This window comes from Bufo bufo, chromosome 3 (assembly GCF_905171765.1).
Source record: "Bufo bufo chromosome 3, aBufBuf1.1, whole genome shotgun sequence".
NCBI classification, from domain to species: Eukaryota; Metazoa; Chordata; class Amphibia; order Anura; family Bufonidae; genus Bufo; species Bufo bufo.
In genome coordinates this window covers 544,331,679-544,355,041 of record NC_053391.1, presented here as the reverse complement: position 1 = coordinate 544,355,041, position 23,363 = coordinate 544,331,679, and the positions used below count along the sequence as shown (strand labels likewise).

Below are 23,363 nucleotides of genomic sequence, written 5' to 3'. Positions count from 1 at the left end.
CGCCGCAATGACGCCTTTCGGCGTTAGCGTGGCGGCAAGCGGTTAAGGCCCTCTTCCCCCAAAAGTCAGAGTAGAGCCCCAAAACTGAATAGACACAGAAATGCCTCTCCATTTATCTCAGTAGTCGCAGCAGGGCCATCCCCCTTCACCAGTAGTCAAATCAGGTCTTTCCATTTATCCATTTATATATTTTTTTCAGAACAGAAAAAAAAAACAACACATCTTTGCTGGTTAAAAAACACAACAACATTACAACAATAGCTTTATTAATATTAATTAATATGTACATTTTGTGCAAAGGTACACGCAAAATATGTAACAACATACTGCACAGATCAATGTCTAAAGAGACAGCAAATGATGTAAGGCTTCTGAAAATGGGAGGTTTACCCAAAGAAATGTATTGGAACTTTGATTATTATTTTCTGCAAAATGTACTCTAATCACATAAAATAGATACAGGTAAAGCACACTTCCAGAGGCTTATTTCAATGTGTGGCAATTACCTGATAATCTGTCAATAATTCTGCCCTTTCTACAGTGCAGCAGAAATCATCTCTCCATGCACCGATTTCCTAGTGAACAGCTAGTGTTTATACAGCTCAGTCAATCTGAATAGGCAGAGATGCAAGGGGAGAGTGAGAAGCAACCGGAACCAATGATCAGGCGGAGAGCATGATTGGTTTTGCACGCAAGTTCAGTCAGTTTTTTCTGCGGTTGTGTTGAGTGTTTCAGCTTTCTCCGTGCGGATGCGTGAAGAAAAACGGAAAAATAACACGCTGCATCTCCTAGCATCCATCAGCGAGAAACTCATTGCATCCAGAAGCCTTACGTTTTTCACACAAGCCCTATTCACTATTGTGAAGCCGGAGCTGCGTGAAAAACGCACAATATAAGAACATGCTGCGATTTTTCCTGAACGCAAAGATGATACGTGAAAAACTGCAAAGACGCACTGAAATGACTGCGTCAGGAGTCAGTTCAAATGCTATGAGTTCACAACACGCATCGCATCCAGATGAAAAACTCGCTAGAGTGAAAGAGCCCTTAGGGTACAGTCACATGGTACGGCTGTGCTGCTGTTGAGATGCGGCTGCAGAATCATAAACTGATTGGAAACAAGTTATTGATTTTGGTGCTCGTTGTTAATACAGTAGATGTACGCTTTTACGGGTTACGCACGGCCATTAACAATGAATACCGACTGAATAAATCAGGTTCTAATTAGTTACTAAGACCCCACTGTCTTATCAGCGACAATTTTCTATGAAGATGGCGGTAGTGGTAGTTTTTCTGACGCGTTTTCAAATGGCTCAAAAACAGAAAACCGCCATAAAAACACTGTAGCTTAGATTTACTAATCGGAAAGAGGGCGTACATTTAGACCTGCTAGACCGCCACCAGATTTATCACAATGGCTCAGGCTGGATGATAAATCTGGTTCAGGGATAGACACTTCTCTGTATACCAACTATTGGATGGCTTACTTTAAAACAGATTTTTAAGCCAGAAATACGCTGAAATTTTGGTGCAAAATGGCACATCTTAGGCCTGCCCCTTCAGTGAAGCCACGCCTACTTTCCACTGAGCCAAACCCCCTTATTGAGCATGTTGAAAAAAGTCTAGAAACCATAGATTCATAAAACTGTGCCAATCTGCACCACTTTTTTTAGACAGATTTTTGGTGCAGATACATTAGTAAATCTGGGCCCCTGTGTGAAAAGTAACTACTGCGAGTGGCCAGTGTACAAAACAAATGTCAAGTCAGCATTGCCTTTTCTTTCTACAGAGAACCAGTGTTTTAATTATGAGCAGTGATCTCATTCAGTTTTTCTTACTTTAGTATCCCAATATACGACGCCCGCTGCACATTCGAGCAGGCGCCATGTCTGCCCATCGCTCCAGCGCCGTACATGTACAATGCTGGTAGTGAAGGGGTTAGACTTGAATCAACTATCATCCTTCTTTGCCTCATTCATTTAGGCACCAACAAGAGTATTGGGTTGATCTTGAAGGCCATGTGTCTACAGTACTTTACACTTATAAATCTAGCTAAGACAATTATTTTCTATTTTGCTGTGTGCCATGTCCATATTTTTTCTCGGCCCACAAATTTGTGAAGTGAGCTCATTATATAAGTGCTGAGAAATGATACATTATACAATCACATGTGTCTCACAATATTTGTGTGCCGTGCGTACAAATCCTCTAAATCAGTGTTTCTTAACTCCAGACATTACAAAACCCAGCAGGTCATGTTTTCAGGATTTCCTTACTACTGGGCAGATATAGAATTGTCAATGCATCGGGACTTGCCACAGTTATTCATTCTGTGAGATATTCCCAAATCATGACCGGCAGGTGGGAACTGAGGACTGGAATTGAGGAAAACTGCTCTAAATGATAAAGTAGTATTCTAACTTCACTTATGTTACAAAAAAATAACCTAGAAGCAATTATCAGATACAGATATGTGACATAAAAAATAGCGTCCTGCAGCCGATACAACAAGTGCTATATAAACGTCTCTTCACTTTATGCCAAGAACACTACTGGTACTCAAAAGATTTTCATACCGATCACATAGATATGCTTCATTTATATATGGAGAGGTTTGTACACACATATTCCACAATGCAAAGCTACAGTATAGCAAGTGAACAGAAAAAGAAAGACGCTTGTTAAAATAACCATTTGCAGATAAATTTACATCTGTCTCTTCAGTAATAAAGTGCATGTTAACAATATTCCAAAAGCCAGCCATACAAAGCACTGGGTATATCTGTAGACATATCCGAGTTTTCACAGTACTGCAGAACAGCTTGTAGGAGGTCACAAATTCTCCAGCCCCTTTCTCTAATATGCCTGAAAAGCTGAAAGAAGAAAAATATTGTAAGCGGATTATAGCCATGGAAATAATCAACTCAATGTCAGTGTAGCCTAGGTCTTCGAGATATTGTGGGTCTTAATTGACAAGCTAAATATTTTGACATAGAAACCCTTAGAATCTAGTGGTTTGTGGGTTTAAATAAATAAATAAAAAAGGTAAAAACAGGAAATTTTGGAGAAGGTAATACGTTTGTCACCGCACCCTAATACCACACATGGTATCACAAGCCTAATTATTGATGTGGATTTTCCTATTGTGGCAGAGAGTGGCTTTTGTGGGTTCTGCTCCACCTTAAACCAAAATATCTTGTATATTTTGGAATTAGGTTTTCACACTCTGCATTTCCAGCAAACAATGATATATAATGCTTTCCGTTTACAATCCCTACCCATGAAGGGGACATCACTCTATAGGTATAGCAGAGCTGAATCTGTCGTTCAGCTGTTTTCTGTTTTCTTTGTGCATCACAAAAGTTCAGTTACAGTAATGGAAAACCACAGAAAGCAAATTGTGAAATCATTAACAGTTGGAACAGTCCGGAGTTTGTCATTCTGCACATCTGGATGTGCAAACAAGAGCCAGTAAAACTTAAGGAGGACCCGTCACCTCTCCTGATAGGTCCGTTTTAAAGTAACAACTGCATTTCCCATGTAATTCTGGAGCATCTTTTCATACAAGTCTATATTCTTCCATTCCTCGGTTATGGCAACTAGATGGTTATTCAAGGGGTTGTCTGAGCTACAGATATTGATGACCTATCCTCAGTATAGGTCATTAATAGGAGATTGTGGTGGGTACTGGGTGTCACACCCTCACCAATCAGATGTTTCAGGTAGCCACCCCACAAGAAACTGTACAGTGTATGGAGCTGGAAGTGACAGCTCCATTCACGTGTAGTGGCCGTGTCCGGGTACTGCAGCTCAGCTCCCATTCAAGTCGATAAGAACTGAGCTGCAGTCAGCCAGAAACTACACAGTGCACACCAGCCTTTTACTTCTGTTCCATACACTATAATTTACAGCTCTGTGGCTGCCTGAAACAGCTGATCAGTGAGGGCAGAACCCCGCCGATCTGATACTGGGGATAGGTCATTAATATCCTAAGATTGGACTACCTTCTAATGATTCTGCAACTGGAAGTTACCACACCCACCACAGGTAACACCTAGTTACCTAGTCATTAATACATTTCTGGTATGAATAATGGAGGAATGGAACAACACAGTATTATTGAATGGCGACTGCAAGCAGATTCTAAAACGGACAGGTCCTCTTTAAGGTCAGAGATTACACAAAGATTAGATGGAAATATTAGCAGGACACGCAGTTTGAATGTTGGGAATCACCACATTACAGAAGCTAGAATTGGCTGATAGTATGTTATATTCAGGAATGCCATGGATCAGAGCAGATTTTCTATGGCTATATCAACCTTTGCTTTAAGGTTTTTGAGGATGACTACACTTGGGAACCACATTTATAGGGGATTAATGAAATTGGCTATAGTCACGTTAGAGCCAATGTGCCTGCTTTACACTGCTTATAATGTGCAGATAAATCCAGTAAGAGCAGGTTTCTCAAATTCTCGTGTTCACACATACAGTAGGCTGCAAACAGCTACTTACAGGCAACAGGTCTTGTTTGGCATGGAGAAAGTGGACCTCAGAAACGCCAGAGTCTGAGGCAGCGATCCACTGTAACATGGTCCTCAGCTGCGCCTCCACCGTGCTTGGTCCCATGTCCACATTTCTGATGTGTAGAATCTTGCATTGTTCATTTACAACTGGAACACAATTATAGAAACTATTTGTGTGTACATGAGAAAAACTGGATTTCTTTAGCAAACAGGCTACATAAAAACATAATAGTGGTTTTTTGTTGCTATTCTTCATTTTTTTGCCCGATGGAACAGCATAAATCCAAACCAGCAGCTTTGCTTCAAGCCAATTACAACAATTTCCATTATTTCTTGTGGTCAGATATTCCAAACTCACTACTGTGACTTTCATGAATGCTTTCCTATACTGATGATGGAAACGTGTGTAAACTACAGTGTATGTCTCCATAGCCACTGCATATTACACACACATACAGATTAATACGAGCACCTAAAGGTTCTAGAAAGTATTTTCCCAAGCTAAACAAGGCCACTTTTTCTAGCCATTTGTTGCCATCCTATGAGTTGGGCAACTTTATAGAAGGTATAACCAACCTACATCAATTTACAGCACAGCAAAACTGCGTATATTACTATATTCAAGGACCTCACAGAAACTTAAAGGGGTATTCCTGTCTGGAGGCATATCTCTAGGACCCGCACCGACACAGAGAACTGAGCAGGGAAAGTGGTGGCTGGAGGACCCCAGGATCTGGTCACCACTGAGTGCTCTCCCCATAGTAGTGAATGGGAGCGGTTATGCTCCGATTCATTTCTATGGGGCCGACAGGAATTTTTCGGCGGCCCCACACAAATGAATGGAGGGTGGCTGCACATGTGCAGTGCACCCTCCACAACTTTCGGGGCTCCGTTCTCGGTGTAGGTGCAGGCCCCAGAGGTGGGACCCGCACCTATCGGACAATGGGGGCATATCCTAGTGATATGACCCCACTGCCTGAGATGGGAAAACCCCTTTAATTTACCTCTAATATGTTCCCCTGCTTGTTGAGATCTTTCTGTAATATTTCAGTCATCCAGAATTTAGATTTCTTCGACCTCTATTCTCCATAGTGCATTTCCATAGTATGGGGCACAATGTCTCCCTCAAACCTTTAGCATATGTTCTTACATCTGACACTTAAAGTGCTGTAGCTAATAATATGTAGGGCAACATATAGATTACCTTCCGCAGTTATTTTGGGGTCTTCATCTTTTTCTTCTGTGCCATCACTAATATTCAACAAGCAAAAAATGATTAACTGAAGATGAAAACATCTGACAAACATGGTTTCATTGAGTAATGCACTCATCCAAAACCATCAACTGAGAAAAATGCAAGTGAATACAAGTTATAACTGATCAGATTAAGATTCGAGAACTGTACTGTGATCGTTACATATGGGGATGTTATCCTCCAGTGTTGAATGAGGTAGGTAGCAGTCAGCCAAGTATTCCATCCGATCTCCCATACATATGTACCTTCTCAATGAGGAGAGGGAGCTAACCTGATGCCAGACATAGTCTACTGTAGGTGATCAGTGGCTTTGGCAGACAATGATCTAATGTGCATGGAAACCGGAAAACTTTTCCACCCCAGTTTTAACTTGCACATTACTCTTATACCTTTCTTTATTAAAGAACTGGGTGTCTGTTGCCCTGGAAGAGCTGTAACATTCTAAGCAGAAGCCATCATTTAACTGCTCTGACCACTTTTAGACTTCCTGCATGTTCAGCGTGGACATCTGAAATGGGCCACTTAGGCCCCTTTCACACGAGCACGTATTCAGCGCGGGTGCAATGCGTGATGCAAACGCATTGCGCCCGCACTGAATCCGGACCCATTCATTTCAATGGATCTGTGTACATGTCACGGCCTATGGTGTATGCTGTGACACTGTTGCCACACTTGCAGTTGCCCGCGGCAACATGTTGCTGTGGAAGCATGCGGTGGCAGTGTCTCAGCCTTCTGGGTGATTGCCGTGACATGGTTGCCACGCATGCTGTTGCCGGTGGTTACGTGGTTTAGTATGCTAGTGTGTGCACTTCCCCTTTAAGTTGTAGCCTCCCTCTGTCTGGTGCTGTAAGGGTTAACTCCCTGACTGGGTGTGGTCACTTGGCTGTTTTCTTCTGTGGGTTCCTGGCTGGAGTCAGTTGTACTTCAGCTGTCGTTGGTGCTGGAGCTCTGCTCCAGTCCGGGGTGTTCCATCTGTCCAGTGAGGACCACCCTTGTGGTCATAGATGTTCAATGTCATCCCGGTGTCTCCTTCCCTTCCTGTCCCTATTTGTATGGAGTGGGTTAGGTTCAGGGTGTTTGTATGTCTAGTTTGGTGTTACATGTCTGGTGGTGTTTGGTGTCCATCATCTTTGCTAGATATTTTCCTGTCTCATGTTTATTGCAGCTATGGCTGTCCTGGGTCCCTGTGTGGTTTGTGGTGTGTCCTTTAATGTTGGTGTGGACAGCAGCACTAGTGCACGGGTTCCAGTCAGTGTGTCTGTGGCAGGTTAGTGTGTTATGGTTTCACTTACCTGCCATCTCCATATGCTGTATGTGTTCTCCTCTCCTTGCAGCCTGGCCTCAGATAGAGACTCCTGTTCCTCCATTACTGGGGTGAACAGGTCGTCTCTTCCCTGCTCCTTGGTGAGGGATTACCAGGGCGACTTAGGGTCTCTAGGTATCCTGAGTTTGAGCCGTCCTACCATCCAGGTCCGCTCATACGGTGAGGAGTTAGGTCGAGGATTAGGGACTCTTTAGGAGGTGACCTGCTCTCTGATTCCAGTATCCTGGCCTAGCTGCTTCCCCATTATACCTGACATTGTACGGTGGGGGGTTTCCCCCACTCACCATCGTGACAGTACATGAGCGTTTGGTTTTCAAGCATCACTTCTGCGTTGCGTGAAAATTGCAGCATGTTCTATATTCTGCGATTTTCACGCAACGCTGGCCCCATAGAAGTGAATGTTGCTGTGTGAAAAATCGCATCCTTTTCGCAAGTGCGGACGCGAGGCGTTTTTCACTGATGGTTGCTGACAGATGTGGTTTATAAACCTTCAGTTTTTTATCATGCGTGTGCAAAACGTATTAAATCGCATTGCACCCGCACGATAAAAACTGAATAACTGAACGCGATCGCATACAAAACTGAATGAACTTGCTTGCGCAATCACGCATTTTTTACTGAATGCATCCGCAACGCATCCGGACCTATTCCGCTCACGCTCGTCTGCAAGTGGCCTTACTGTAGGTATGATGTATAAAACGGTCTGCCCATATGGTAGCATGCCTGCAATTGTTTTTTGTACAATCCCCTTGTATTGGAAAGCAAAGTTAACTACACTTTTCAATAGTTAAACATATGCCAAAAAGACACTCTTAACATACATTTGGCTAATAATGTCCATGGAGCACACCTATATCCTATCGGGAATAGAGTACCGCTGTTGAGAAATAATTAGCAAATGAAGACTAATATCTTCCGAAGGGGGAAACGGGGACTCTTGTGGTGCCCCCCAACTTTGGTCCCTGATGTTAGGCCTAACAGCTAACAATCATTCAGCTAACAGCCGTCACCCCGACTCACCCAGCATCATATGCTTTCACTCCACTGAACATACGCGTTACGTTTCATATCAAAGAAATACTGTATATCCAAGTTATCAATACACATGCTTATTCTAGAAACAAACTATAGAACAACTAGCTCTGCTAAATAAAAGGAAATCATGCAAAGAAAGATGTCACATGCAGTAGCTACCAGAAGCATTTTTCATGCATATTCCAGAAATAACCAACATAGCTGGATAATCCACAGGAGCTTTTGTTCTGCTCCTCTATGTTTGGCTGCGGTATCGCAGCAAAACCGCACGAACTGCTGCACACAACATGTAAATTATAGACCAATCTCTATGACACTGCGCACTACCTTCCCCGAATAAGTTATGATCCCCCTGCTGAAAGATACCCGCAATAGTACAATCAGTTTCTATTCCAAATTACCTTACTGATGGTTTCTTTCTCTGCGGCATCTGTCTTTCTCTAAATGCAGTGTGGGACTCATGCTGTAATGGCTCTGGTATCTAGGCTATGTATCACGCCCCGGCCAGTGGTGCAATTCCGTTTGTTCAGAATTGCAACTCGCGCTCTCAAGGAGCAACTAATGATGTCACCGGGGAGCGGTCCATAGCCTAGAAACCAGACCAGTTACAGTGAGACAGATACTGCAGAGAAAGAAACCATCAGTAAGGTAATTTGGAATAGAAACTGATTGTACTACTGCGGGTATCTTTCAGCAGGGGGATCATATCTTATTCGGGGAAGGTGGTGTGCGGTATCAGAGACTGATTTCTGGAATATAGACCAATTACCTATTTGCATGCATAGCGTCTAACTAAACCAACCTGTCTGATGGTGGGAAGGATAAATTCTCTTCACCCATGTCTCCCTCCAATCCCAGACTGCTCCAGCTACTGCTGTTACCATTACTAGCAGAAGAAGACAATATTGACTGGGTCACATTTTTCAAGTAGAGCATATAAAAATGACATGGTGCATCTCACCTTCTGTATTTAAAGCACTGACACAATAAAATACATGCAGGATTAGGCTACTTTCACACTTGCGTTCGGGGTTCCGCTTGTGAGCTCCGTTTGAAGGCTCTCACAAGCGGCCCCGAACGGATCCGTACTGCCCCAATGCATTCTGAGTGGATGCGGATCCGCTCAGAATGCATCAGTTTGGCACCGTTTGGCTCCGTTCCGCTCAGCAAGCGGACAGCCGAACGCAGCTTGCAGCGTTTTTGTGTCCGCCTGGCCGTCCGGAGCCAAACGGATCCGTCCAGACTTACAATGCAAGTCAATGGAGACGGATCCGTTTGACGTTGACACAATATGGTGCAATTTTAAACGGATCCGTCCCCCATTGACTTTCAATGTAAAGTCAGGAGTCCCCTATTAATATACCATCAGATCGGAGTTTTCGCCAATCCGATGGTATATTTTAACTTGAAGCGTCCCCATCACCATGGGAACGCCTCTATGTTAGAATATACCATCGGATTTGAGTTAGATCGTGAAACTCAGATCCAACAGTATATTCTAACACAGAGGCGTTCCCATGGGGACGCTTCAAGTTAGAATATACTGAGAACTGTGTACATGACTGCCCCCTGCTGCCTGGAAGGTGCTGCCAGGCAGCAGGGGGCAAACCCCCCCTCTCCCCCCTTGTATTTAACTCATTGGTGGCCAGTGCGGCCCCCCTCCCTCCCCAGTATTAAATGTGACCAGTGCGGCCCCCCTCCCTCTATATTTATTTGTGGCCAGTGCGGCCCCCCCCTCCCTCCCCAGTATTAATTGTGACCAGTGCGGCCCCCCTCCCTCTATATTCATTGGTGGCCAGTGCGGATTCCCAGTATTAAATATGACCAGTGCGGCCTCCCCTCTTCGCCCCCCCTAATTAAAATCACCCCCCCCTTCATCATTGGTGGCAGCGGAGAGTTCCGATCGGAGTCCCAGTTTAATCGCTGGGGCTCCGATCGGTTACCATGGCAGCCAAGACGCTATTGCAGTCTTGGCTGCCATGGTTACTTAGCAATAAATAGAAGCATTATACTTACCTGCGAGCTGCGATGTCTGTGACCGGCCAGGAGCTCCTCCTACTGGTAAGTGAAAGGTCTGTGCGGCACATTGCTTATAGCACAGACCTGTCACTTACCAGTAGGAGGAGCTCCCGGCCGGTCACAGACATCGCAGCTCGCAGGTAAGTATAATGCTTCTATTTATTGCTAAGTAACCATGGCAGCCAAGACTGCAATAGCGTCCTGGCTGCCATGGTAACCGATCGGAGCCCCAGCGATTAAACTGGGACTCCGATCGGAACTCTCCACTGCCACCAATGATGGGGGGGGTGAGGTGATTTTAATTAGGGGGGGCGAAGAGGGGAGGCCACACTGGTCATATTTAATACTGGGAATCCGCACTGGCCACCAATGAATATAGAGGGAGGGGGGCCGCACTGGTCATATTTAATACTGGGAATCCGCATTGGCCACCAATGAATATAGAGGGAGGGGGCCGCACTGGTCACAATTAATACTGGGGAGGGAGGGGGGGGGGCCGCACTGGCCACCAATGAATATAGAGGGAGGGGGGCCGCACTGGTCACATTTAATACAGGGGAGGGAGGGGGTCTGCCCCCTCCTGCCTGGCAGCACCTGATCTCTTACAGGGGGCTATGATTCGCACAATAATTGTGCGGATCACAGCCCCCTGTAAGAGATCGGGTGCTGCCAGGCAGCAGGGGGCAGTCATGTACACAGTTCTTTTAGTATATTCTAACTTGAAGCGTCCCCATCACCATGGGAACGCCTCTGTGTTAGAATATACTGTCCGTTCTGAACGGATGCAAGCGTTTGCATTATAGGAGCGGATCCGTCTGTACACACACTAGACGGATCCACTCCAAACGCAAGTGTGAAAGTAGCCTTACAAAGATGATACCCTGGTGAAGAGGTATAAAGGAAGAGAGAGAGTTTGAGGGTCAGACAGATCTGATGGAAAGGACTCCACCGGATCTGAAAAACTTGAGGCGCCAAGGGTTTATAGGAGTGGAGTGGAGAAGACAGAGTGGTATAAAGGCTGCTCAGGGTTTGCCAGGCAGACTAGAGTGTTGATAACACCTCAATCCCGCCTGTAATAATGGTAGGTCAGTGGGGAAATGTTTTCGTGTAGTGTAGGTTTCATAAATATACAGAGAAAATGAGAAAAAAAATAAAATAAAAATGATATATATATATATATATATATATATATATATATATAATGATAGAAACACTTTGGAAAGGGATGAGCATAAGCACACTACACTGGGTCTCAAGTGCCTAAGAGACCGTTGCCTGTAGTGTCATACACATCAAAGTGTAGTAAAATGAGGCGAATGAGTTACAACAAATAAGTAAAATCCGTTTTAAAAGGATAGAAGTAAAATATAATAAAAATACTGAAGTATCGTATACTTATTTACTCACTTCACGAGGGGGGTGGTTTACTAGGATAAGCATAATACACCTTTAAACCAAACACCCCCCCCAGCCTGGATCGCTTCTAGAATCTTACAAGATGAAGGCAGCCAATCACACGGGTGCTTCTGTTTACTTGTCTTTATTAGGGTATATGTATAAATCCGGCTCAACGCGTTTCGGGACAGGCACATCCCTTCATCAGGAGCAATATTTTCATTAATGTGGCGGCAGAGCATTTATACCTTTTGGTTGTTGTCAAAAGGGCGCCAAATTAACAAAAGGGCGCCAAACACATAGAGGGACCGCCCAGAAGATGAAAAAAGACCGCCAAACCCGCTTTCCCCGGCTAGCCGGAAGCGGAAGTGTCCGGCGTGGTGTTGCGCATGACCGGAAGTCGTTGCGTGTCAAGCTGGAACACATCGCGGAATCCGGCGGTGTTCGTTTCCGGAGTGGATGGGCGGCCTGTGCGCAGGTCCGGAAGTGGACTTTCGTGGCGCAGCGTTCCAAGCTGGAACGCAAATTCTTCTTCTGGCCAGTGCGATTTACCTGGTTGTTTTCTCTTAGATTTCTCTATGTTGATCAGGGTCATGTTGATTCGAAGGCATTGATGGGCCATAAAAAAGAGTCTTTGTGATAGTCTTTTTGATAAAAACGTAATTATCATGTCTATTCATTGTTTTGTGTGGGACATAAAAACTAAGTATTGGGGTGTATTGATAAACGTCATAACGTCATAGTGGTGTCTAACCATTGTTATACATGAATTAGGTATTAAATAGGGTAATAAATATGAGGATTGGGGTATATATAATTAATGAATATACATAAAATATAAAAAAATAATAAAAAATAAGAGATAAAATATAAAATTAAAAGTAGTGATAGGGGTGTGGTGTAGAGACAGTACATTACTAAAGATAAAATGCATGAAAAGATTATTAATGATGTGGGGCTGGATCTATTTATTTGTATCGCTATTTATTTGTATCGCTATTCGCTTTTCTGTTGTTCCTATCTTTCATATTTTGGGTAACTTTGGATGTATGGGGTTTTATGATGTGTGAAGATGCGGCCGTTAATCATGAGGGTGTAAATGGAGATATGGTGTGATAGAGATGGGTGAAGGGATATAGACAGGATACGTAAATTAGAAAAGATAAAATGATATTAATGATCTGGGGCTGGATCGATTTATTTGTATCGCTATTCACTTTTCTATTATTCCTATCTTTCATATTTTGGGTATCTTTGGATGTATGAGGTTTTATGATGTGTAAAGATGGGGCCTTTAGTCATGAGGGTATAGATGAAGATGTGGTGTGATATTATCAGTTTGGCATGGGGTCCGGACTTCTTGTAGGGATATTTATGGTGGGATAGGGACCTCTTGTGATGTCCGATAGTTGTAGTAACAGTTCTTTTCGTATTATTTGACATCACAACCTTGTCGTTTTGTGTGTTGTATTTCTGGTTTGGTGAATGTATCATTTGCGAATATATACATAAGGACTTTCAAATGGTCTTGTATGTAATATTTTATATCTGAACGGTCCGTATAGGGGAGGGGGGCGGGGGGCAGAAGGGAATGATGGCAGTGGTGGCTTCTTCTTGAGATCTGGATTTTTCTTGTGACTGCAGTGGTAGTTAGTAGTTGGCGTGTTCTAATGTTTCATTTAGACCAAACAGGGTGAGGGTGTTGAGCTTAAATATCCAGAACATTTCCTTCCTACAAAGTTGTTGGAAGAAGGGGGATTGTTCCAATGGGATCACTTTAAAGGGTTTCTACCACCTCATTTTGACCTAATTAGCTCTCAGACACTAGCGATCTGTTAGTGTCTGATCTACCTAACAATGCTATTCTCAGACCTGTGTGTGGATTCGTTTCACTAAAAAACGAACTTTTATTAATATGCTAATGAGCCTCTAGGTGCTATGGGGGCGTCTTTCCAGAACCTAGAGGCTCGGTCTACTCACATTGTATGCCGCCCCGCTCGTCCGTTAAGCCCGCCCATCTCCTCTTGAATGCCATCCTCCATCTGAGCCAGTGGACAAATTCTTGTGCCTGCGCCGTGCGCGTCTGTATTCGGCGCAGGCGCAGTAAATGTCTGACCGCTGCCTGCACAGACATCTCCACTGCGCCTGCGCCGATGACAGAGATGTCTGTGCAGGCAGCGGTCAGACATTCACTGCGCCTGCGCCGAATACAGACGCGCACGACGCAGGCGCGAGAATTCTTACGCTGACTCAGATGTTGGATGGCATTCAAGAGGAGATGGGCGGGCTTAACGGACGAGCGGGGCGGCATACAATGTGAGTAGACCGAGCCTCTAGGTGCTGAAAAGACGCCCCCATAGCACCTAGAGGCTCATTAGCATGTTAATAAAAGTTCGTTTTTTAGTAAAACGGATCCACACACAGGTCTGAGAATAGCATGGTTAGGTAGATCAGACACTAGCAGATCACTAGTGTCTGAGAGCTAATGAGGTCAAAATGAGGTGGTAGAAACCCTTTAAGATCTGAGGGATTGCCCTCAGTGTAGCAGTGAGAAGTGACGTGATACACTGTGTGTTAGAATTTTTCTTTTTATATTTGATCTGTGTTCATCCGCTCTCTCAGGGTTTGGGTGGTGCGGCCTACATAATAAATGTTACAGGGGCATTGGAGTAGATAAATAATATTTTTTCTTGCACATGTCATTTGTTGTTGGAATGATAGTTTCCCTATGGGGTGTGGAATATCGATTTCTCTTTCTGCAGTTTTTATCATTCGGCAACATTTCCATTTTTTTGTGCCACATTTGGAGGATCTCTTGAATTCTGGTGTTTTTTTGTCTATATGTTCAGTTGTTTTCGGGGTTTGTTTCTTTGGGCATGATGGGGCCAAAATATTTTTTAGGGTTTTTGCTCTTCGAAAGGTAAGTCTCTGTATTTTTGGTATTTCCTTGCCTAATATGGGGTCTTTTAGTAGTACAGACCAGTGTTTGGTTAGAATATGTCTGATTGTTTGGTGGTTCTGATAGTATCTTGTTATTAGGCCTGGTCTAAAGGGGGTTTTCTTTTGTGTCTTTTGGTCTGGGTTGAAGGCTCTGTTTCTGGTCTATTTGAGAGATTTTCTTTTTCGAATTCTTGATGAGCTGCGGGGGATATCCTTTTTCTAGGAATCTTTGGCTCAGGGTCTCTATGTTTTCATGGTGTCAGTATTTCTGCAGTTGCGTCTTATTCGTTTCATCTGGCTAAAGGGTATATTAGTTTTCCATTTGTGGTGATGGCAACTGTTGAAGTCTAAAAAGCTATTGGCGTCTACATTTTTAAAGTGTGTGCTGGTGGAGATAATGTTGTCTTTGCTGTTGAGATGGAGGTCTAGGAAAACTGCATTTGTTGGGTCAGATCCTAATGTGAAATTTATGTTCCAGTCATTCTTGTTGAGAGTTTCTACAAATGTTCTAAGGTCCTCATTGTTTTCCTGCCAAATAAAGATGATGTCATCAATATATCTTTTGTAAAATTTGATGTTGGGGTGTTTTAGTAGGCCATGTAGGTCCTCAAAAGCACCCATAAACAAGTTCGCATAAGAAGGTGCAAATTTGGTGCCCATTGCTGTTCCTTTGGTTTGGATGTAGAATTTCTCTTTGTAGGTGAAATAATTGCGGCATACGATGAATTCTATAGATCTGAGGATAAATTCTTTTTGTATGGGTGACATGACGTTGTCAGTGTCTATAAATGTATTTGTGGCTTTGAGGCCTAGTGAATGTATAATGTTGCTATATAATGATGAAATCATCTTGCCACGTGACCTCATCTAGGCTCCGGATGAGGTGTGCTGAGTCTTTCAGGTGAGATGGGAGGGTGATCACATACCTTTGGAGGATGCCGTCAATGTATTCAGACAGATTAGAGGTTAGAGAGTCTATGCCTGAAATTATAGGTCTACCGGGGGGATCTAGTAGGGATTTATGTATTTTGGGGACTTAGTAGAATCGTGCAATGGCTGAATGGGTTAGATATTTTTGTTCTTTTTTGTCTAGAATTTCTAGGGATGATCCATGATCTATCAGATCATTAAGTTAAGTTTTATAGTTTTTGGTGGGATCTTCTGTACGGGGTCTATAGTAGTTTGTGTCAGACAGGATTCTTTGAGCCTCTTTTTCGTATTGATCGGTGTTAAGGACGACTATTCCTCCTCCTATATCGGCATTTTTTATAATAATGTTAGGGTTATTTTTGAGGCTTTTTAGAGCTTTTTTCTGATTGGTGTTCAAATTCTCTAATGTGAGTTTGTGAGTTGATTTGGATTTATTTGGTTTTGTTGTTCCAATGTCTTTTGGTAGTGGACCTTTTGTTGAGGGGAATGCTTGTTTGAGGTAATCTAGAACCATATTGTAGTAACTTTCTAGGTGCAGGCCTCTACTTTCTAGGGGATAGTAAGAGGATTTGTTTTTTAATGGGGGTTTTATGGTAATTGTAAGTTCTGGAATGCATGTGTTGTCGTGGGCTAGAGTTGGTGACGATAAGGTGGAAACTATTGTATCGTCTGTTCCATTGGTGTTGGAACTTTTAATTATATTTGCCCCAGAGTTTTCAATACAGAGGTGGCGCTGAAGGGTTAGTCTCCTAATAAACTGATTTAAGTCTACAAATAGCTCAAATAGGCCTGGCTTGTTGGTGGGGCAGAAAGAGAGACCCTTGCTGAGTAGTTGGACCTCTGTTTCTTTTAGGCTGTATCCGGATAAATTGAAGATACCTTTTTCTTTTAGTGTATCAAAATCTGATTTTATGGTAACTGGATTTTTGGTTTGTGTTTTTTGTTTATTGGTAGACTTTCCTACCACCTCTACATCCTCTGTAGCGGGGTTTGGTCTTTTTTTGGGGTTCGGGATAGGGCTGTAGAAATTGGTGATTTTTAGAGGTTCCTGTAGTTTTGGTGAGGTGGGGTGGGAAGGGCCTGGAGTGGAAATGAGTGTGTTTAGGATTTGTGTACTGGATAGGTTTGGGCGGGGTGGGGGTAATGGGAGGGATGGTGAGGCCCCCCGAGGTCCTGTCTTGTTGAGCGTAGATAGCTGCTCTAGGAGAGGACTTTCTGTTAGATTGGGGAGTAGGTCTAAAAAATGCTGGTCTGGACTTGGATAGGATGAGTTGAGTGGGGATAAGGGATGTAGTGAGTCTTGGTGCAAGTCCGTTTCTGGTTTGGCCTCACTGGGATTGTGGAAAGGAAATTGATGGGAGGGGGGTGAGACACATAGGGGTATATTTTTGGCCTGCATAGCTCCAGGTGTGTGATGCGGCAAGGTGTTTGATCCATATTTGTTGGTTGCTTGAGGTGTGGTGTAAATAGAAACATCTGGGTCACATTCGTGTGTTGGGGCTAGGACGGTTGGGAGATTGGTGGTGTGGAGGTTTTTTGGTTCTATCCTGTTTGTGGGGAAGGGAATGGTCTGAGTAAATAAGTATACGATACTTCAGTATTTTTATTATATTTTACACACACACATATATATATATTTTTTATTTTCTCTGTATATTTATGAAACCTACACTACACAAAAACATTTCCCCACTGACCTACCATTATTGGTGCTCAATACGGGTTTTCAGAAACAGGCGGGATTGAGGTGTTATCAACACCCACCAGTCCCCCTAGTTCAGTATACTCCTATACCCTGGTGAAGAGACAGTAATATGTATAGCCAAGGCAGAAGAGATTTGGTTGTGAGCTATATTTGGCCATCTCCGGCACTCCCATAGAGAATGAATGGAGCGCAGTGTGCATACATGACCTGCTGTTCCATCAGAGCAGGGAAACAGGGTCCTAGTTCTCGTGATTGTTGGGATTCCCAGGGGTCAAACCACCACCGATCAGCTAGTAACCCCCTATCCTGTGGATAGGGGATAACTTAAATCTTAGTACAACTCCTTTAAAGCTAGACAGTACTTCCATGGCAGTAAAAGGCGATTGTTCTGATGATAGAAGAAAGACCTGCAGTAATTACTGACACGACTACCTGTAAAAAGGGATTTTCTTCATGAGAGTGCCCCTTAAATATAATCTAAAAGCAAGATCACGTTTATCATTAATTTGAAATTACAAATGTAATTATAAACTTTAAATTATTCTGTAACTAACAACTCTTTACTAACAACCCCCTCCTCCCCAAGAGGTTTAATGATTTATGGGAGTAAAGCTAATTTATTATAGAATTATTAAATGCACAATTTCCTAATATACTTTGTATATTAATTCTCCACGATTTTCAAGAACTATGATTTATTTAAATGGTACTTTCATAGTTTGCTGTTTGAAGTCACTCTCTCCAATGCTGAAATCTTGCGCATGCACCGGGCAATTTCAGGATGGCACATGCACAGTACTCTAGTCTATGTGCTACTGCACACGTGCAACATAAATGTGGGGGGCAGCTAGTGATAACAGTGTGTTTTTTAGCCAGCGTATATCTGACGCATTAGTAGTCTGGTAGACAGATGAGGAAGAGGAGTTAGTCCATTAAGGCAATCGCTGCCAGAAAGCAGCGCACTGTGCAATTAACAGTGAGCACTGTCCGAGCACAGATGATGCTATAACAAAAGAAGCTAAGAGCAAAACAGATATAAGTGCAGAGTGCCCTCTAGTGGTTGTACTCTATCATCAGACACAGTATGACTATGAATATACTAAGTCAGATATAGCTGACAATTTTAATCTAAAAGTTCCAGACATTATTAGTATTTTTTAAGGACAAGAAATAAATGTTATATTTTATTACCAATGACACGTGTAAACCCAGGGACACCTGTGGTCCTAGTGACCAATTGTAAATAAAAAAATAAAAAAAACATAAAGTGTGCGGCACATGGCTAGCCAATACCCACAGGATCACACTCTGCACGTATGAGATTTCAGTGCCAGAGAGGGACATCAGACAGCAAAGGGGTCATCAATCAAAAAAAGAGGGAGGTATGGAGCAGGGACTACTGGGCAGACCCTGGGCACTTTCTGCCATTTGTTGTAAATGAAATACTCATGGGATTGTTCAATCTGTACACTTTTAGCTGATATTTATATGCACATAGCAAAAAGAAAGGGTCTATTCCAGCTCACCCACACCATGTAACAGCTTGGTTGCAATCCGATTCTGGGCTGTGTACGAGAAGGAGGAATGCTACACCTGCAAGTGGTAGCTAGAATCCAGGATCAAGGAAGTGATTCTCCAGCACCAAGGCCTTTAAGCAAGTGATTCGCCAGTACCAGGGCCTTTGAATTTAAAAAGAATATTTTATTCCTTAATTTTAAAATGTACAATACATCCTGGGATCTTGACGCATTTTAAAGCCTCAACAATCATATCACTATCATGATTAAGAAGCCTTCTGTTGAGGCTTGAAATGCATCAGTTCCCACAATGTATTATACTTTTTAAAATTATGAAAAATTACTTTTTAAATTCAACTGCTTTGCCCAACTGAGAATCGCTTTCTTGAGCCTGGGTACTACCTAATATTACAGATTTGGAATTGCAGCAAAATTCAGATAATTGCAAAAACACCCAAGGTATGGACTCCATGATCTGAAATCATTATGATTTTGTCAGTGATCAGTAGCACAGTGTTATTGGAGTCAGAATACCATTTTTCAGCACACAGATGCACTCACAATTCTGCATACTTCAGATGAAAAATCTCCTAGCATTAATGGGTTTGTCCCATCTTGCTGTTTCGAGATAGGACTAAACGCCGGCCCTATGTGGCCGCTTTTGTCAAAAAACTGCCAAAGAGGCTAACGCTCCACTGTTTCTGTAGTTTCCATTACAATAAAGGGAGCTATACAAATAGTTTAGTGCAGCAAGCTACGCTGCTTCCATAACCCTAGGAGTAAACCCCTTTAATACCCTGGATATGCAGTCTTTACACCAGGCACTGTACAGTACAACTAATTATCCAACTGCAAGCTCACCAGCCCTTTCCAACAGAATGCAGCAGAGTTGTGAATGCAGCTCTGGACAACAATATTGACTTGCAACTAGCATCAGCTCCAGATAAGTAATGCATCTAATCTTAACTTTTTCAGTAGATTACTTCTAGATATAATGTTGTTAAATAGGTGAAATATAGCTTAGTAACCATTTAACAAACAATATATCAATGTTGATGTGTTATATTAACATGTCACATACCTGTCACTAAGATGAAGAAAACTGCTGCATTCATCTTGGTGTTCATCTTCGAAGCTCAGATTTGACCAGCTGCCTGTACTGTCATCACCCACACTGACACTTGTATGTTGACTGGTAACCGAGTCCACTGATTGGAAGCCATCTTTGCCAATAGCACTAAGCACAGGAGAACACATTCAATTACATAAGTACAACATTTACTAAGTCATGGTAGGAAAAATCAATAATAAAATACTGATAGGCACTTCAACTACTCAGATATAGACTTGAAAATTGAAACCCATGGATCTCATAATAGAAACAGGTTCTTGTCATAACTAATGACAACTACCTTTCCCAACCGGTTCATGATGCGTCTAGAGGGACGGCCATACTGGACTTAGCATTAATCAATAGACCTGACAGAACAACAAATGTGCAGGTTGGGGGACACCTGGTAGATAGTAACCACAATATAATAAACTTCCAGTTGTCAAAGGGGTATTTTTTCAAGGAGGCACAAAAACGCTAGACTTCTGAAAAGCAAAATTTTACCAGCTTACTAACTGGGACAATGTCCTCAAAAATAAATATACAGCCACAAAATGGGATATTTTCAAAAGCATCCTAAACATGAAGGCAGCAAAGGAAGCAAATAGGCACTAAAAAACTATAAGGAAAAAAACAGACACATAAAAGCAGAGAAGCTGGAGACAGAGAGGTTTGCTGCCAAAGAAAGTAAAACTAACCCTGAAATGTTCTTCAATTATTTCAGGGATGCTCAACCTGCAGCCCTCCAGCTGTTGTAAACCTACAACTGTCACCATGCCCTTCTGTAGGCTGAAAGCTGTAGGCTGTCCAGGAATGATGGAATTTGTAGTTTTGCAACAACTGGAGGGCCGAAGGTTGAGCATGCCTGAATTATATAAATAGTAAAAAAGTTAAACCTGAAGTGTTGGTCCTTTAAAGAGTGATGAGGGAGGCAATAAAGAGAATTAAATGTAAATAATGTTTTTCTCCACTCTATTTACTGAGGAAAGGCAACTGTCAAATGAAATGCAGAGTCAAAGTAAACTCCCCATTAAATGTGGCCCATATGACCCAGGAGGAACTGCAGCAGAGTCTTAAAATGATTAAAATAGACAAATGACCGCGTGCAGATGGCATGCACCCTCGTATCCTAACAGACCCTTATTTCTAATATTTAAGGACTCTAAAATGACATTCAGTTCCACAGGATTGGAGCTTAGCAAATGTGATGCCAATATTCAAAAAGAGGTCAAAAACTGAGCCCGGAAATTATCGGTTGGCAAGTTCTGTGCTGTTCCTTTCATATTGAATTTCTGCACTGTATTATTTCTTGTTTTACCTATGTTGTTTAAGTCTATTGTTCTCTGCTGCCATCTGCTGGCCGGAATTTGTATGCTGCACGCTTCGTTCGTTGTCTATAAAGTTTTATCTCTGGGCGTGGTTTTAGCAGCCTTGGGCCTGGTCACTTCCTGTAGCCTTTTTCAGTGCTGCATCCTTTGTGACTGGAGACACACACCTCGGCTTGTGAAGGCATCAGTTTTTGACCAGCAGTTGCCTCAGCAGTTAGCCTCAGAAAAGACATCCACATCACAGCATCTACTGCATTCCTGTATTGCATCACTGTATGTCTGGATCAATAAACCCACGTTTGATTGCATCCTCATGTCTACGTCTGGATCCATCTAACCTGAGCATCTGCCGGTCCGGTCTGCTCCACTGCTTGGATACGAAGGTAGGCCAGTCACAAAGTCATTATCAGTTACACCTTCATTCGCCTTCATGTGGGGACAGAACAGTCAAAAACTGCCTTAAAGCCTTATACCCCAATCAATATCCGTCTGAATGTCCAATGCCCGGCTACAGGTTCCCTCAGAGCCCAGCGCCACACTCAGGAACCTCCCCTGCAGCAGGCCCACTCCCAGCAAATCTGCCCAGCAACAGTGCATGTCCCATAAGCCTAAGGGGAAGCACGGCGTGTCCGCAGTAGATATACTCTCGCCTGGAAGTCCTCCACCACTCGCCAAGCCACTTTCCACATCCTATATTAACCCTTGCTCGCATGATATAAGAACTGTTCACGCACGCGGGGCCTCCCTTATACCAAAACCCCGCAATTCACTAAAAAGACTTTGGGAACCTCACCGGGGTGCCTCACCTGAGCCGCATAGCAATTTTCAGCCCCCAATCCAAAAGTTCATTTTCTTAAAGAGACAGCGCACCTTAAATCAAAATGGCCGAAAAGGACCTCGTACAGTTCCCCAGTGATGAAATAAAGCAAATGCAACCTGATACTGATCATTATGAAGAGCTGGAGGTAGAACCCACACTTCCAGCAGACCAAGTCACGCGACCAAGGCGCTCTCTCAAACCAACTATAAAGATCACAGAAAACTATCACACCATGAAAGATGAGCTATGTGACAACCTGGAAGAGCTATGGGAACGAGTTTCCTCCCTCATATCAGGACTTAAGTCCTCCTCAGGCGATGCCACCAGCTTACAAGTTGCCGTCGGGCGGCTGAACGCAGCCCATGAAAGATACAAGAGACTGTCCACAAGGTATATAACCTTTCTAAAAGACTCTAATATTGAAGAAGCCCTGTCAGAATTGTCCAAGGCAGAATCAATAGACAGACAAAGAGACGCCATGGTGCTAGACGCTAAAGATAAAGTGGAACTCCGCATCTCTCATTTGCAAGAAACCAGATCACACAGATCGCATTCATCCAAACATTCCTCGCGGTCCTACAGATCATCATGCTCTAGAAGCTCCAACCTGAGCGACAGATTACTAGAGGCCCGCATAAATGCAGAGCTATCCAAAGTGAGGCGTTCCTTCACCGAAAAAGAAGTCCTTGCGAGAACAGAAGCAGAAGCCAAGAGGGCAGAAGCGGAGGCAGAAGCCAAGAGGGCAGAAGCCAAGAGGGCAGAAGCGGAGGCAGAAGCCAAGAGGGCAGAAGCGGAGGCAGAAGCCAAGAGGGCAGAAGCGGAGGCAAAAGCCAAGAGGGCAGAAGCAGAAGCAGAGGCTCGAATAAAGATCCTTGAATCAGAGAGGGAAGAGGAAATCGCATTAGCAAGAGTAAGACTACTTGAGCAAGCATTGAGCCAAGGCCCTGATTCAGTCTGCTTACCACCAGAGGAGATAGACGATCCAGCTGATCGCACCAGCGACTACGTACTGAAACAGTTATCTGCACCACCCCCAGTGTGCAGTACTGTCCAAGCCAACAACACTGAAACCTCCAAGTCAGCTCTACCTGCAGTGGCATCGATACCCACAGCACCTGAGCAATCCAATAACAGTCGCCCAGACGCACCCTCTCAAGGACAGTTATTACAGCAAGATGGCTACCAGGTGTTTCCTGGCCTACCTCCACAGCTCAAGCAGCAGTCATCAGAATCTACAGAGGCTAGACCACAGCTCAACCCTGCAGCAACATCATTCTACCCGGAAGCATCTCACCCTTTCACGCCACGCAGCCTATACGCCCCAGGGGCATCACAAGTTGTCATGGCAACAAGCAGTGAGAAATCAGATATGTCTGAGTTTGCCAGGTTTATGGTGAGCAGAGAGCTAATTAACACCAGTCTCTCAAAATTTGATGACCGTGCGGAGAGCTACAGAGCC

At 43.4% G+C, this 23,363-nt stretch overlaps 1 protein-coding gene across 4 annotated transcripts in view; it reads right to left on the bottom strand.

Moving 5' to 3' along the window:
* Positions 1 to 253: 253 nt before the first annotated feature.
* Positions 254 to 23,363, bottom strand: part of AKAP11 (A-kinase anchoring protein 11) — a 105,828-nt gene continuing 82,718 nt past the window's right edge. For 3 of the 4 annotated variants that reach the window (XM_040425416.1, XM_040425418.1, XM_040425417.1), the window contains exons 8-12: positions 19,727 to 19,882; positions 8,942 to 9,025; positions 5,730 to 5,776; positions 4,515 to 4,672; positions 254 to 2,873 (exon numbers count right to left, since the gene is read on the bottom strand). In XM_040425416.1, the coding sequence (XP_040281350.1) occupies positions 2,739 to 2,873; positions 4,515 to 4,672; positions 5,730 to 5,776; positions 8,942 to 9,025; positions 19,727 to 19,882 (580 nt within the window). In that variant the 3' untranslated portion in view covers positions 254 to 2,738. The remainder of the gene's footprint in view (positions 2,874 to 4,514; positions 4,673 to 5,729; positions 5,777 to 8,941; positions 9,026 to 19,726; positions 19,883 to 23,363) is intronic. The other variant, XM_040425419.1, reaches the window with a different exon arrangement.